At 38.0% G+C, this 18,221-nt stretch overlaps 1 protein-coding gene across 1 annotated transcript; it reads left to right on the forward strand.

Moving 5' to 3' along the window:
* Positions 1 to 10,942: 10,942 nt before the first annotated feature.
* On the forward strand, positions 10,943 to 11,317 carry LOC310930352 (histone H2B-like; the record flags this gene model as incomplete). Its single annotated transcript, XM_083893310.1, has 1 exon — positions 10,943 to 11,317. One exon carries the CDS (start codon positions 10,943 to 10,945, stop codon positions 11,315 to 11,317), a length of 375 nt encoding a protein of 124 aa, XP_083749436.1.
* Between the last annotated feature and the right edge of the window lie 6,904 nt (positions 11,318 to 18,221).

Here is an 18,221-nt window from a genome sequence, read left to right on the forward strand (position 1 = left end):
AGATTAGGAAAAACAAAACTGAAAAGCAGTATCAAACTGTCACTGATGTCCAAAGAATCTGATATACTCACCACTGTAGGTTCTTCTTGTGCAGTGGGAGTCACCGATGAGATCAAGGAAGAGACCACTGTAGACGAAACTAGAGGTCAACAACAATGACGCAAACAAAAAGAAATATCATCATACTCATCCTCTTCCGACAGTCTACGTTCAGAGTTCGTCCAAGTTGTCCAGAACGTCCACCAAGCACCGCCTCGAGGTCGACCATGTTGGGTCTCTGTTCTGGAACAGATTAGGAAAAACAAAACTGAAAAGCAGTATCAAACTGTCATTGATGTCCAAAGGAATCTGATATACTCACCACTGCAGGTTCTTCTTGTGCAGTAGGAGTCACCGATGAGACCAGGGAAGAGGCGACTGTAGGGTAGAACGTCCACCAAGCACCGCCTCGAGGTCAACCATGTTGGGTCTCCCTTCTGGAACAGATTAGGAAGAACAAACAAATTAACAGAGACAAAAGCAGCAAACAATACTCATCCTCTTCCGACAGGGTAAGCCTTGCACCAAGACTTGGGTCTCCATTCTGAAACAGATTAGGAAAAACGAAACTGAAAAGCGGCATCAAACTGTCATTGATGTTTGAATGTTATCAAAACCATTTCATTCAGCCATTTTAACCGAGAGAGAGAAAAAACCCAAAAAGTAAAAACCCTAACCCTAACACCTTTTGTCTTGAAGACCAAAACCTGAGACCTTTTAGATTTGATGCAACCACTTTATAGTTTGAACCTTTTGATGCACAACAGGAAATACCTCACACCAAATCAAAAAGACAAACCTTTACATACAGCACAGTGGTAAGTGAAAAACCACATTTAAAAAAATAAAAATAAATACACCCTTAAAAACGAAATACTCCAAGGTTTTGCCAGAGTTCAAAGTTTAACACCGCACATTTGACACCCACAGTACACTATACCAAATAATGATTCTTTTATAAAAGAAGTTTGGAGTGAAAACCTTTGTAAACCTTGTTTGTACAAACACGAAAAATAAAACCAAAGAACACCACACAAATCAATCACTGGCCCAAACCTGTTTGACGTGAGGGGCCCCTCTACACACACCTTTGAAATCCTTTCATCGTTTTTAAACCACACCAAAAATTTCTTTTCAAAAGTGAAACAAACCCCGAGTCTGTTTATATAAAAAAAACCTGTGTTTAAACCATATTCAGTGCTTTGTGACTAAAGTGATTGTTGTACACTTAAAAAATGGAAACAAACTAATGAAAAGAGACAAAAGCAGCAGATAACTAACGATACTCATCATCTTCTGACAGTAGGTGTTCAGAGACCGAAGTTGTCCAGGACGTTGGAAGTCCACTAAGCCTTGGGTCTCCATTCTGGAACAGATTAGGAAAAACAAAACTGAAAAGCAGGACCAAACTGTCATTGATGTCCCTAGGAATCTGATATACTCACCACTGTAGGTTCTTGTGCAGTGGGAGTCACCGACCAGATCAGGGAAGAGGCGACTGTAGACGAAAGTAGAGGCCAACAACGACGCAAATAAAAAGAAATATCACTATACTCATCCTCTTCCGACAGTCTGTGTTCAGAGTTTGTCGAAGTTGTCCAGAACGTCCACCAAGCACCACCTCAAGGTCGACCACAATAGACCACCAAGCCTTGGGTCTCCATTCTGAAACAGATTAGGAAAAACGAAAGTGAAAAGCAACATCAAACTGTCACTGATGTCCAAAGGAATCTGATATACTCACCACTGCAGGTTCTTCTTGTGCAGTAGGAGTCACCGATGAGATCAGGGAAGAGGCGACTGTAGGGTAGAACGTTCACCAAGCACCGCCTCGAGGTCGACCATGCTGGGTCTCCATTCTGGAACAGATTAGGAAAAACAAATTGACAGAGACAAAAGCAGCAGCAAACAACTAACAATCCTCATCCAACAAGCTGGTGTTCAGAGTTCGAAGTTGTCCAGGACGTAGGAAGTCCACCAAGCCTTGGGTCTCCATTCTGGAACAGATTAGGAAAAACAAACAAATGAAGAGACAGAAGCAGCGGCAAACAAAAACTAACAATACTCGTCCTCTTCTGACAGTCGGTGTTCAGAGTGCGTCAAAGTTGTCCTGGACATCCACCAAGCGTGACTGTTCCATCACAAGGTCCATGTCGGGTCTTGATTCTGGAACGGATACGAAAACAATAAAAATTAAAGCAGCAGCAAACAGTGTCTCATATCAGAGGAGGAGTCTGGTTTATTCACCATCTTTGGAACTTGATGATGGAAGCCATGTTGGGTCCTTGATTCCAAAGTAGTTCACCTTTTTATGCACAGCAGGAAAAACCTCACACCAAAATACAAACAAAGTAAAGCACAGTGGCATTTTTCCCCACTTTGTCCAATACCAGCGCCCTCTTGTGTTTACTTTAAATATTGCAAATTTGACACAAACCAAAGCCCCTCAGTACGCCATGTAATCAAACACCAAAAGTAAGCAACCTTAAACCAAAATACCTTTTAGATGATAAATCCCATTGAGCAGAACGGCTTAAAGTTGTTTTTTCTAAACCTCGTTTGTACAAACACCAAAAATAACCAAAGTACACCACACATATCAAACCTGTCTGAATGTTATCAAAACCATTTCATTCAGCTTTCAGCCATTTTAAGTTGTTTTACCGAGAGAAAAACCCAAAAAGTAAAAACACACCATTGACACCTTTTGTCTTGAAGACTAAAACCTGAGACATTTTAGATTTGATGAAACCACTTTGTAGTTTGAACCTTTTGATGCACGACAGGAAAAACCTCACACCAAACCAAAAAGACACAAACCTTTATATACAGCACAGTGGTAAGTGAAAAACCACATTTACAAAAATAAATAAATACACCCTTAAAAACGAAATACTCCAAGGTTTTGCCAGAGTTCAAAGTTTAACAGCGCACATTTGACACCCACAGTAGACCATACCAAATAATGATTCTTTTATAAAAGAAGTTTGGAGTGAAAACCTTTGTAAACCTTGTTCGTACAAACACGAAAAATAAAACCAAAGAACACAAATCAATCACTGGCCCAAACCTGTTTGACTTGAGGGGCCCCTCTACACACACCTTTGAAATCCTTTCATCGTTTTTAAACCAGACCAAAAATTTCATTTCAAAAGTGAAACAAACCCCGAGTCTGTTTATATAAAAAAAACAACCTGTGTTTAAACCATATTCAGTGCTTTGTGACTAAAGTGATTGTTGTACACTTAAAAAAATGGAAACAAACTAATGAAAAGAGACAAAAGCAGCAGATAACTAACAATACTCATCTTCTTCTGACAGTAGGTGTTCAGAGACTGAAGTTGTCCAGGACATTGGAAGTCCACTAAGCCTTGGGTCTTCATTCTGGAACAGATTAGGAAAAACAAAACTGAAAAGCAGGACCAAACTGTCATTGATGTCCATAGGAATCTGATATACTCACCACTGTAGGTTCTTGTGCAGTGGGAGTCACCGACCAGATCAGGGAAGAGGCGACTAGACAAAAGTAGACATCAACAACATTGACACAAACCAAAATAACAAATATCACTATACTCATCCTCTTCTGACGGTGTTCAGAGTTCGTTGAAGTTGTCCAGGACTTTCCACCAAGCCCCGCTCAAGGTCGACCATATTGGGTCTCCATTCTGGAACAGATTAGGAAAAACAAGCAAATTAACAGAGACAAAAGCAGCAACAAACAACTATCACTACTCATCCTCTTCTGACAGCTGGTGTTCAGAGTTCGTCAAAGTTGTCCTGGACGTCCGCCAAGCGTGACTGTTCCATCACAAGGTCCATGTCGGGTCTTGATTCTGGAACAGACACGAAAACAACAAAAACTAAAGCAGCAGCAAATGTCAGTGTCTCATATCAGGAGTCGTCTGGTTTACTCACCATCTTTGGAACTTGGAGATGGAAGCCATGTTGGGTCCTTGATTCCAAAGTAGTTCACCTTTTTATGCACAGCAGGAAAAACCTCACACCAAAATACAAACATTATAAAAGCACAGTGGCATTTTTCCACACTTTGTCCCATACCAGTGCCCTCACATTTGACACTCAAACCAAAGCCCCACACTACGCCATGTAATCAAACACCAAAAGTAAGCACCCTTTAACCAAAATACCTTTTAGATGATAAATCCAATTGAGCAAAGTGGGTTAAAGTTGTTTTTCCTAAAACCTCGTTTGTACAAACACCAAAAATAACCAAAGTACACCACACATATCAAACCTGTTTGAAAGCTGAATAAAATAGTTTTGATAACATTCAGCCATTTTAAGTTGATTTACAGAGGACAAACCCAAAAAGTAAAAATGCACCATTGACACCTTTTGTCTTGAAGAACAAACCTGAGACATTTTAGATTTGATGCAACCACTTTGTAGTTTGAACCTTTTGATGCCCAACAGGAAAAACCTCACATCAAACCAAAAAGACAAAAACCTTTATATACAGCACAGTGCTAAGTGAAACACCACAGTTAAAAAAACCTTTAAACTCTGGCAAAACCTAGGAGTATTCCGTTTTTAAAGTTTAAAACACCACACATTTGACACTCACGGGACACCATACCACATGTTTTGTTTAGAAAAAAAACCTTTGTAAAAACACCAAAAATAAAACCAAAGAACACCACACAAATCAATCACTGGCCCAAACCTGTTTGAATTATAAGGCAGCCATTTTGTAGAGGAGCCACTCAAGTCAGTTTGATTCATTTTGTTTCAGTTTATATCAAAAAACAACCTAATTATATCTATAATTAGAGATTTTTGTACACTTCAAAATAACCTAGAAACTGAGCTTCCTGTTGTACTTGCAGCAGAAACCCAAATCCAATCCAGTCCCGTCCGTCCATGGAATCCGGTCCGGGTTTTGCAGCAAAGAGCAAGAAGCCTGTTCTGGTAAACGGACGATAAGAATGAGAGCAGGAAATAAGCTGTAAAAGCAGCAAATGTGATATGATACCACAGCACACTGTAAAAATGTTTGAAATACCAAACATCAGTGAGCTAATGCTAACCTGAGCCTGTTTAGAGCAGTGTTTCCTGACCCCGGTCCTCAGGAAACTCTGTCCTCCATGTTTTACATGTTGTTCTGCTCCAACATCTGATTCAGATCAACAGCTCGTTATCAGGATTCTGCAGAGCTTCATGACGACCTGAATTTTCAGGTTTTTACAACATGAAAAAAGTGCAAAAAACAACAATCACTGTAGAGTCAATTATAAAATGTCACATAACTGGAGATTAGTACTTTAATAAGAGAAGAGAAAGTGCAGAGCAAACACTTCACTGACCATGTGCTGCCTCCTAGCTAGCGTTAGCTACTGCTGCAGCAGGTGTGAGGACTGCAAACAGCAAAGGTTTTTCATTAATTGATCTCTAAATTAAGAACATTGTCACCAAATTGTTAATTATATTTAAACCGCCCAGTATCAACAGGCCAACTGAAAAATGCCATCAAACTAAAAGCTAGTGAGCTAACATACAAATGCTAACATGCTAACTAACCATAGGCTGACATAATATACAACACAAAAAGTTAATGGGCTAATATACAAAAAGCTAATGGACTGACATACAATGCTAATATACAAACAAACAAACAAAATGCTAACGGCTAACATATAAAAAATCTGTTGGGCTAAGATGCTAACAAACAAAAAGCTAATGGGCTAACACAAATGCTAACATGTGACAGTCAGGACTCAAAGTCAAGATCAAACAAACCTCCAAACTGGTGAACTGCTCCAGACTGAGTGAACTGAGTGGAGGCAATCACAGTAACATGCAGCAGGTGAGTTAGAGGGAAACCAGGGAAAGGGGTTTCTCTGGCCAACCTGCAGGGGCAAAGACAAGCTGACACACCCACTGACACACCCACCCACAGAAAGACACACCCACAGACACACCCACCCACTGACAGACACACCCACTCATGCAGCCATTTAACAGGAGGGGAGGGGGCGAGCACCAACATGACTTAAATGCATTTAAATCTTTTATTTCATGTATAAATTCAGTTAACATCTGCTAAACAAACATGATTGTTTATGTTGACTTAATGCTTTTCTTTAATGTTGATGATATTCACTTATCTTGAGTTGTCTCAACATCATTTTTGTAAAGTCAACATAACTTTATAAAAGAGCAGAACAAACATCCATAAGTGATAAAAAATACAACCTATGCACAACCTACACTGTAAAAAAATGCTCAAAACATTCAACTCCACTGTAAAAAATACTGTTCAGATGACCGCACTGATGCTGCGTACACTGACCACACTGATGCTGCGTTCACTGACCACACTGATGCTGCGTACACTGACCACACTGATGCTGCGTTCACTGACCACACTGATGCTGCGTACACTGACCACACTGATGCTGGTACACTGACCACACTGATGCTGCGTTCACTGACCACACTGATGCTGCGTACACTGACCACACTAATGCTGAATTCACTGATCGCTGCTTCTATTTATGGTTGCATTTCTGGAGTGTGCCCACTGGTGGATAAAACTAACATTAAACATAAACTGTGATTTACAGAGAATTTGAGATTGAGTTCTTACTCTTCCACAAAGAAGTCTGGGATTATATTAATTACAATAAACACACAAATGGTTACTCTTTGACACTGCCCTCCTGTGGGCAAACCATGACATAACATGATGTATTTCATCCAGTGCTGCTACAGTAATTAAACTGAGCTGCATTGAATTACATTCACTGGAGAATGACAGAGTATTTAAAGTCCACTAAAGTCTTATCACTTATGGTGCTGGTAAAGAATTAAATGATAAAACTTGAATTATTACAGAATTATGTGTCACAAAATTTTTTGACACTGTTTTACCATCTTTTGTCAAATGTTTCACAGACAAAATGTGATTTATTTTAGAAAAAAGACACTGTTTTCTTCACTTTTAAGTTTTCACAAAGCATTATGGGTAATGGATTGGTTCACATGATGGAACAGCTTCCTGGTGAACCAATGTGTTTTTACAAAGAGGGTCACATTTGATTTATGGCTGCTGGATTCTTCAGACTGCCCTCTGGTGGACAAAGGTGTTGTTACATGTAAGGTCAAATCTGATTTATGGCCGGTGGTTTCTTCAAATTGCCCTCTAGTGGACAAACATGTCATTACATGCACGCTCAAATTTGATGTATGGATACTTAATTATTTCAACTGCCCTCTAGTGGACAAGTTTGACATTACAAGTAAGGTCAAATCTGATTTATGGCTGCTGGATTGGTCAGACTGCCCTCTGGTGGACAAAGGTGTTATTACATGTGAGGTCAAATCTGATTTATGGCTGGTGGATTGGTCAGACTGCCCTCTGGTGGACAAAGGTGTTACTACATATGAGGTCAAATCTAATTTATGGCTGCTAAATTTTTCAGACTGCCCTCTAGTGGACAAACACATCATTACATGCAAGCTCAAATTTAATTTATGGATACTAAATTATTTCAACTGCTCTCCAGTGGTTAAATATGACATCACATTTAAGGTGAAATATAACTTGTTATCTGAAGGTATTTAAGTTGACCACTAGTGGGCAAGTACTGAACTGTATGAAAAATATACATTATTAATATTGAACAATGCCCTCCTGTGGGCAAACCATGACATATCATGGTGAGTTTCATTTAGTGGTGTTACAGTATTTAAACTGAGTTGCATTGAATTACATTCACTAGAGAATGACAGAGTATTTAACGTCCACTAAAGTCTTATCACTTATGGTGCTGGTAATGAATTAAATGATTAAACTTGAATTATTACAGAAATATGTATCACAAACTTTTTGACACTGTTTTACCATCTTTTGTCAAATGTTTCACAGTCAAAATGTGATTTATTTTAGACAAAAGACACTGTTTTCTTCACTTTTAAGTTTTCACAAAGCATTATGGGTAATGGATTGGTTCACATGATGGAACAGCTTCCTGGTGAACAAATGTGTTTTTATAAAGAGGGTCACATTTGATTTATGGCTGCTGGGTTCTTCAGACTGCCCTCTGGTGGACAAAGGTTTTGTTTCATGTAAGGTAAAATCTGATTTATGGCAGGTGGTTTCTTCAAATTGCCCTCTAGTGGACAAACACATCATTACATACTAGCTCAAATTCAATTTATGGAAACTCAACTATTTCAACTGCCCTCTAGTGGCTAAATTTGATATCACATTTAAGGTGAAATACAACTTGTCATGTAAAAGTATTTAAATTACCCACTATGGGACACTTAATGAATTGCAAGGAAAATAATTAATACATGATATATATAATTAATATTGAACACTGCCCTCCTGTGGACAAACCATAACATAATGGTGAGATTCATCCAGTACTACTACAGTATTTAAACTGAGCTGTGTTGAATTACATTCACTGTGGGATAACAGAGTATTTAAAGTCCACAAAAGTCTTATCACTTATGGTGCTGGTAAAGAATTAAATGATAAAACTTGAATTATTACAGAAATATGTATCACAAACTTTTTGACACTGTTTTACCATCTTTTGTCAAATGTTTCACAGTCAAAATGTGATTTATTTTAGACAAAAGACACTGTTTTCTTCACATTTAAGTTTTCACAAAGCATTATGGGTAATGGATTGGTTCACATGGTGGAACAGCTTCCTGGTGAACAAAAGCGTTTTTACAAGGAGGGTAACACATTTGATTTATGGCTGCTGAATTATTCAGACTGCCCTCTGGTGGATAAACGTGTCATTACATGTAAGGTCAAATTTTATTTATGGATGAGAAATCATTCAGTCTGCCCTCTGGTGGACAAGTTTGAGATTACATGTAAGGTCAAATCTGGTTAATCGCTGCTTGATTCTTCAGACTCGCCCTCCGGTGGACAAAAGTGTTACTACATGTAAGGTCAAATTTGATTTATGGATGGTAAATTATTCAGACTGCCCTCTGGTGGACAAACGTGTCATTACATGAAAGGTTAAATGTGATTTATGGCTGTTAAATTCTTCAGACTGCCCTCTGGTGGATAAACCTGTCATTACATGTAAGGTCAAATCAGGTTAATCGCTGCTGGATTCTTCAGACTCGCCCTCCGGTGGACAAAAGTGTTACTACATGTAAGGTCAATTTTGATTTATGGATGGTAAATTATTAAGACTGCCCTCTGGTGGACAAACATGTAATTACATGTAAGGTCAAATTTGATTATTGGCTGAGAAATTATTCAAACTGCCCTCTAGTGGACAAACATGTCATTAGAAGTAAGGTCAAATCAGGTTTATCGCTGCTGGATTCTTCTGACTGCCCTCCGGTGGACAAAAGTGTTACTACATGTAAGGTCAAATCAGGTTTATCACTGCTTGATTCTTCAGACTTGCCCTCCGGTGGACAAAAGTGTTACTACAAGTAAGGTGAAATTTGATTTATGGATGGTCAATTAAGATAAGATAAGATAAGATAAGATAGCTTTATTTATCCCACAGTGGGGAGAGAACAGGGTTATTATTTAGACTGCCCTCCGGTGGACAAACATGTTATTACATGTAAGGTCAAATGTTATTATTGGCTGAGAAATTATTCAGACTGCCCTCTAGTGGACAAGTTTGAGATTACATGTAAGGTCAAATCAATCACTGCCCAATTCTTCAGACTGCCCTTTAACATAACATGTGAGGTCAAGTTTGATTTTTGGATGAGAAATCATTCAGACTGCCCTCTAGTGGACAAGTTTGAGATTACATGTAAGGTCAAATCAATCACTGCCCAATTCTTCAGACTGCCCTTTAACATTACATGTGAGGTCAAGTTTGATTTTTGGATGAGAAATCATTCAGACTGCCCTCTAGTGGACAAGTTTGAGATTACATGTAAGGTCAAATTTGATTTATGGATACTAAATTATTTAGACTGCCCCCCCCCCCCCCCCCCCCAGTGGACAAAAGTGTTACTACATGTAAGGTCAAATTTTATTTATGGATGAGAAATCATTCAGTCTGCCCTCTGGTGGACAAGTTTGAGATTACATGTAAGGTCAAATCTGGTTAATCGCTGCTTGATTCTTCAGACTCGCCCTCCGGTGGACAAAAGTGTTACTACATGTAAGGTCAAATTTGATTTATGGATGGTAAATTATTCAAACTGCCCTCTAGTGGACAAACATGTCATTAGAAGTAAGGTCAAATCATATTTATCGCTGCTGGATTCTTCTGACTGCCCTCCGGTGGACAAACGTGTTATTACAAGTAAGGTCAAATTTGATTTATGGATGGTAAATTATTTAGACTGCCCTCCGGTGGACAAAAGTGTTACTACATGTAAAAAGAATTGTCAACATCCGGTACCGTTCACTTCCATTGTGGGTCACTTCCGTTGTGGCTTTTGCTTTTGTGTTGTGGCTTTTGTATTTGTGTTGTGGCTTTTGTATTCGTGTTGTGGCTTTTGCATTTGTGTTGTGCCTTTTGCATTTGTGTTGTGCCTTTTGTATTTGTGTTGTGCCTTTTGTATTTGTGTTGTGGCTTTTGCATTTGTGTTGTGCCTTTTGTATTTGTGTTGTGCCTTTTGTATTTGTGTTGTGGCTTTTGTATTTGTGTTGTGGCTTTTGCATTTATGTTGTGGCTTTTGTATTTGTGTTGTGGCTTTTGTATTTGTCCTGACACCTCTGGGCCACGGTAATCTATTGTTCAAAAATCCAGGCTGCACCATGTGTAACAAAGCCAACACAAGCCCCGCCCTCTCAGCCACAGATGAGCCAATCACAGGAGGGGGATCACACAGTGGTTTTTGCATAGAGCCTTTATAACAACAGTCTCCTCCTCTTGCTGGGGCTCATTCATTCGTTCATCACTGTGGTCAGTAGTGAACTCTCAGGATGCCTGAACCCGCAAAGTCAGCGCCCAAGAAGGGCTCCAAGAAAGCCGTGACTAAGAGCGCCGCTAAGGGCGGAAAGAAGAAGAGAAAGAGCAGGAAGGAGAGCTACGCCATCTACGTGTACAAGGTGTTGAAGCAGGTCCACCCCGACACTGGCATCTCGTCCAAGGCAATGGGCATCATGAACTCGTTCGTCAACGACATCTTTGAGCGCATCGCCGGTGAGGCGTCTCGTCTGGCTCACTACAACAAGCGCTCCACCATCACCTCCAGGGAGATTCAGACCGCCGTGCGCCTCCTGCTGCCCGGTGAGCTGGCCAAGCACGCCGTGTCCGAGGGAACCAAGGCCGTCACCAAGTACACCAGCTCCAAGTAAACACGGGACTCCACAACAACAACAACACAACGGCTCTTTTAAGAGCCACACACTTTATCTAAGAGAGTCGATATAATCCTTTATACTGTGGTGTGAAAATCGTCTATTATTGGTAGTCAATAAGGGAACACGTGATATTGTGATGCACCACGTGACGTTTACAACGGTACATATACAATAAAATAAATGACCATTTTGCACAGTTTACGTCTAATGTGTAAGATCTCGTTATACTTGAAACATAACCATTGTTTGTGTGCACACACTTTGTCAATAAAGTTTCTAATTAATACAGAAGACTTATTACACTTTTCCTTGAATAAGGACCTATTTTAGAAGATGAAGGTATTGGATGAACGAACCCTAAATAACTGATAGCAGCACACGATCCCTTTAATAATCATTAAAATCTAGTATTTAACATCACAACATGATGTATGACATCATCAATCACTTCGAGTGAAGCGTCATAACTGAAGGAACACAATATGGTGGAGATAGATCAATAACTTTATTGATCATCGGGGGGGGGGGGGGTTCAGATTGTCCAGCAGCTCTTGACATGCAAGTATAAAAACAGAAACTAAACAAATAACATATTACACCTTTAATTGCAACATGCCTGTTATGGTGTTGGGGACATATCATTACATTATTTTTATTATTATTATTATTATTATTATTATTATTATTAATAATAAACATCAACAAAGTAATTCCTGCAGATCCACAATGAAAATTCCCTTACCGTTAGTTTTGCAGCTATTAAATTCAAAATGTGTATTTCACATTCAAATCAAGATGTAATTAAATCAATGTATTTATTTAATTTAGTTTGTAATAACTAAAGAAAGACAAAGACACAATCAACCAATGTCCTCTTCTTTATCACTATTAAAACAAGCTTTAAGAAGTTATTTTAACACAATAGACATAATTAACCAGAGAATCATAACAATGTTCAAAGAACACACTGCAAAATAATAATTTGTAAGATAAAATAATGAATACATAATATGTAGTTGAAAAAGACTGAATATACAGATTATTTACAGTAAACTATCAAAGTCAAAGAGTCCTCACTGACTGAGGTTTGTTGTTTGTTGTCATTTCAGTGTAATTTCTGATTTACTGAATATTTATTTTAGCATTTCAAACGCATTAATTCCTTTATTAAGAGCTCGATTTAATGTTAACAACATGGATTAGTTGAATCGTTAAGTTTTACTTTGACTCTTATTCAACAAAACTGATGCTAATGCTGTTAGCAACGTAATTGAGTTTAGCCAAGTTAAACCCGTGTCAATACATGTACTGCAAGTAACTAACTAGCACTCATGGTAACCAGCCTGATCAGATAAGATTTACCAGATAAACAACTACTCACATAAATTAAGTCCACAAACAATTATGACATCTTAAAAATAATTAATGTGACTCTTGTCCATGCTATCACTGTCAGGATAATTTGGTAAAAGATGGATGTTGGAGCCAGCTCAGGAATCAAACAAGAGTTTATTTCTGTACAGAAAGAGCAATCACGAAGCAACTTGCAGATTAAGTCACCCCGCGAAGACTGCTGAATCAATGGAAAACCTCTCTAGTTAACCTGTGTGGTGGGTGTGACCCCCCCCACACGGACAGAGCAGAACAAAAGGTTTCCTCCCTCCCACGGGAAGAGAGGGAATCAGGTAGACCCCCCATAGGGAGAGAGGAAGATAGGGTGTTTACGACTCAAACCCCTGTGTGTAAAACAAAATAGCAAATGGTCCCTTGATCTTAGGTCACTACAGTTCATACTTTTACATTTATACGATATCAATACAAAATTTCCGTAACATATCCCTCCTGTTTATGCTGATTTTAAGCATAATTATAGCATAAATTTTGTAGAGTGTGAGAGCGAAAACCCTTTCGAGCAGTTCAAAACATTCTATTTATCCATTATCCTTTCAGAAAGGGAAACTCTCTCACGGTTCCGCTGCCCCGGCAACCACACACAGGTACTCCATGTTACAAGAAACAGTAATCATACACAAAATAAGCATCATTTAAAAATCAAACATTGTTTCCGTCAAAACAAAACATAAAACATCCTTTCTTAATCTAACAATCCCTTTGAACATAAACACAAAATTACAAACATTCACACATGTCATCCGGTAAATTTGAATGTTAAAACTTCAGTCGTGTTTTCTCCTGAAATGTCCAGACTATGTTGAATCAGTTTTCCTGTTACTGACGTTCAGGGCCCACAGTCCATTTTCTGCTGTATGAGCTGTTGCTTTCATACAGTCAACATTTTCCCTGTATTTTTGCATCACTTTCAGACCAAATTCTGCTCTTGAGCTTGTTGTACACTTCCTTGTACTTGCTCAGTTGACACAATGCCATGCTCCTTCAGACTAAACTGCTGATGATGTCGTTATCATCACAGTTCAAGCTCCTCCTCTCATTGGCTCTTTCACTTCCTTTGCACCCCCCTTGGGTACACTGGTTCACAGCAGCCTCGGCCACTCAACTTCCTTGTCTCAAGCTGAGCTTCCACCATCTTTTCTGAAAGTAAAGCAAACCTATGGACTAGCCTATGGAGGGCAGTCATCTAATGTGGGTTATTTAATATTCAGTACATTGCAATCTTTAAAACAGTGAGTCCTTTCTGCAGCTGTGTTAGCATAAGTTCACCTGTTAGCATTCCATGCAGTGTTAGTACTGTGATTTAAACATGCAGTTATCCAAACATAATCAGTTTAGTGTTTTGGAAGTACACTTTTCATAACATTTTGTTATTAAATCACTGTTGCATTAATTATATCAACCAAACCTTAACTTTAAAATTATCAACGGTAATGACAACCAACCACTCACTTCTCAATTTCCAACATTCAATATACCTAATTCCCTGGCTTGGAGTTTAAACTTCCACTCTTTCCAAATTCCAAAAACATCTTTCTCAATTTGTTTTACCAACTGCTCTCTCTCTCTCTCTCTAGGTTATCCAATGGTGCTATTACAATCCAATGACAGACTATCAGTTATTACTTTATTTTTCCTAATGACTACACGATTCATAACTAAATATTTCAACTCTCGATCTGGTAATGGAATTCTCAGTGGAGTATTAAACTACCACCAAAGATTACAAATGTATTATATTATTGCATCTTCCATTACATTTATTTCATTTTTCCAAAAATTTTAAATTTGAATTATATTATTTCAATATGTATTTCCATTATTGTTCTCCCCCCTTGCACAGATTTACTCTGTGCACATTATTACTAATTCTAAGTCCCCTTACTTTCGTTATTTTACCTTTACTTGTATCCTGAGCTTTGTAATCTTTATGATGTCCTTCATGAAGTCAGCATGTTCCTTAAAGACCTAAAAAAAAAATTCTTAAGATTTATTTCTTCAAACGTTTAAATTAAATACCTAATTTTGTTCAAACCAGGCATTAGTTAATCTGCTAAAAATGTTTAAATTTCTATATCCAAATCTTTTTAGTAAATCTCCACATTTGAATTGTATGTGTAGCTTATTTACAGTGGCTTTAAATCTTGTTCTTTCTCCTTTTCAAAGTTTTCTTTGAGAGTGTGAAGTTTCACACCACTCAGGGGGAGTGAGCAAATATCAGAGAAACATGATAATAGAGTAACATATGGATAACCACTCCTACTTCACAGAGAGTCTTCAAGTTTCATTTCTCACTAAGCCAGTGAAAAGTACACTGCTCCAAATCACAACAAAAACAACCATTCTCACTGCACATTGATTTCCCAATTGCCACTTACATCATTATACATCACTAAAATAACATTTACAAAAACTTACATCACCAACAATTGAAATACCGTTAATCTTTCCTTTGATTTTAACCTAATCAAAGTCAATCAAACCAATATGTCACCACCTTGAAGCAGAAAACCATTTCCAAATTAGCACATTTGACCTTGTACTGAATTTAAATATCAACATACTTCAGACAACCTTAAACTCTCCAAGACACTCCTCACATTATTTACAAAGACACATACACTCAAAGTTATTTCTGCAGAGTCAGTTTCCTATAAGTCAGTCAGATCTGTTAGTGGATTCACAGATTGAATCAGGTAGTCATCCACTATACCTATATCAAATGTATCTAATTGTTCTTTATAATATCCAAAATTATCAAAAGATATTTATTTGGTCAATATGAGTTCACCCAAGGCTTTGAGAAGAAAAAGAGCGTCCCCGATTTCTCCTCTCTTGGCGATTCATTAGAAACAACATAGCGTCCTATGTCGTTCCTCATGACCCTTATTATCTCCTAGCCTAATTGTAGATTACTTTACTTATTATTCATTTTTATTCTTAATTAATTATTATTTTAACCCTATAGTGACTGTATTGTATATTTCAGATGTTAGTTGGTAACCACTTCAGTCATTTCATAAGTCACATCAACAACATCCACCAACACACATCTCTTGTCTACAATGAGACAAAGCCATTTGCAAATCAAAAAAAATCTTGTCACACCTTCAACTTAAAAACTATTTCCATTTGTCCACTGGGCCTTTCAAAGCACTCTTGCACAGCTTGAATTCTCCCATTCATTCACATTCATGCTCTACATCAGAGGTGTCAAACTTATTTCCACTATAGGCCACATCAGCATACTGGTTGCCCTCATAGGGCCAGATGTAACTGTACGACAGAATAAATATAACTAAAAATGCAAATGCAACCTCAGAAAAAGACTTTGAAGCACGGGTGATTCTTCAGCCACAATTTGACCATTTGTTGTTTTCCTTAAATTTACACGTACTCTACATAAACCACACTTATCAAGAGCCGGTAAGGACTGTCTTGATCAGGGACACTCCATCCTAGACAATCTTCCTCTCATTAACCATCTCATGCATCATATAAAACACAGGAACAAATTAAGCTGAGCTAACTCAGCCCCAGCCACACATCATCACCTCCATAGTAACAAGAAATATATAGTTCTTATAACTAAATACACAGTTCCTATTATTTATTTAATTAATCAATTAATGTGTTAATTTATTGTTACTGTTGTTTTTACTTTTTTTTATTTGTATGTATTTTATTCAACATTTTAATCATATCTCAACTTCAACTTTAACTTATTCTTTTCACTCTCACTACTTTCCACAGTATGTCCCAATCAACTTACTCTTCCTTGCTTCTCAAACAACTTCATCATTTTATAACAGTCTATTCAACATCCAAAAACCTCCAAAAGCACATGATTACCATGCACAATAAAACACTAAAAAACTTCCTCATCTTCTAGGTTCTGGTGTGTACGTGTGTGTGTAGGTGCATAACCTGTTTATTGTCAAGTCATTCTGATGAATCCTCAACTCGTCTGGGTTTCCTTTCTCCTTCCCCCCTCCAGCCTCCTTGATCTCTGTCCTTTTGAGCCTTACATTGTCGAGCCCAATGTCCAAATTTGCCACAATTGTAGCAGCTCTCATCTCCATCAATTCTCCATCCTCCTCGTCCTCCTCCTCTTCCTCCTCCTCTCCTGCCTCCACGATTGATGTTGTCTCAGAAATACACATCAGAAAATGCATTAGCATACTTTTCCACTTTTCATACCACTTATCTGACCTTGTCGCTTTCGGACTTCCTGTGACACTTCCGGTATGTGCAGGAACAGAGGGAGGAGGTGCAGAGTGAGAAGGAGGGGGAGAGATTGGAGCAGAGGCCTGAGCTGGAGGTGGTGGTTGTTGAGTGCTGATGCACGGGGGATGGAGACCCAGAGGCGTCATTCTCCTGTCTATCTCAGTTGGAGTTAAAAACAGAATTACATTTATAACATCCTGCATCTCTTCTTCCTGTCTTTTCTCAATTCCCTTAGACTTAGCCTCAATCTTTTCTACCAATTCTTTGCATTCTTCTACCAGTAGTTTTCCTCTAAAACCATACTTCTTTTCCCACTTTTTTTCACATATTTCACATTGTCTAACGCCTTCTGGCTCATCCGTTTCACATCTCCTTTAAATTGAACCTCGTCAGGTTCACAACATTTGTAACTGTTACAGTTTCCCATTTTTATACTTTTTTTTATTTTTATTTAATTTTTTTTAACCTGCTTTTTTTTATTTTACCGGTTTTACCTACCATTCATCGAATGGGCGTGATATCACTTACAATGGGCTATCTTCTTCGGTTTTCAACTTCTTTTTCTTAACTTTGTTTTTTCCTTATTCTCACACTAACTTTGGATAATCTTTTCAGCCAGGTGGTTTGTACGACACATTTGTTCCGAGCAACGCACCCTTGTAATATCCACAGAGGATATTTAAGACACTGAATAAGTCACCACTAGAGCTAAAACTAACGATTATTTTGGTAATCGATTAATCTGTCGATTATTTTCTCTATTAATCGATGAATCGTTTAGTTCATAAAATGTCAGATAAAAAATGTTGATCAATGTCTGTCAAACCTGAAAATGATGATGTTTCTCGAATGTCTTGTTTTGTCCACAAACCAAAATGATTCAGTTTTAAAAATTTCTTTGTTTATGTGGAGCAAAGAAGCAAAGAAAATATTCACATTTAAGAAGCTAAAACAATCAGAAATCTTGTTTTAATCATGAGTTGACGATTAATTTAATAATCGTTTCATCGATTAATCGTTTCAGCTCTAGTCACCACAAAGTTTTATTCTCGTTACCACAAAGTTTTATCTTATTCTTCTATCTTCTTAACCTCATCCATTGTATAGAGTCCCTGACTCTTTCCTTCTCTTTTTATTTTGACGCAGTCGAGACTTCGGGATTAGTTTGACTATGCTGTCCTTCCAAATAACAGACCACCCGTTCTTGAAGCCAAACGAGAGTTTTTTTCAACCCCCTCAAATTAAGTTTCCAATGATTTGG

The sequence above is a fragment of the Microchirus variegatus genome (assembly GCF_963457635.1).
Source record: "Microchirus variegatus genome assembly, chromosome: 8".
Lineage (NCBI taxonomy): Eukaryota > Metazoa > Chordata > Actinopteri > Pleuronectiformes > Soleidae > Microchirus > Microchirus variegatus.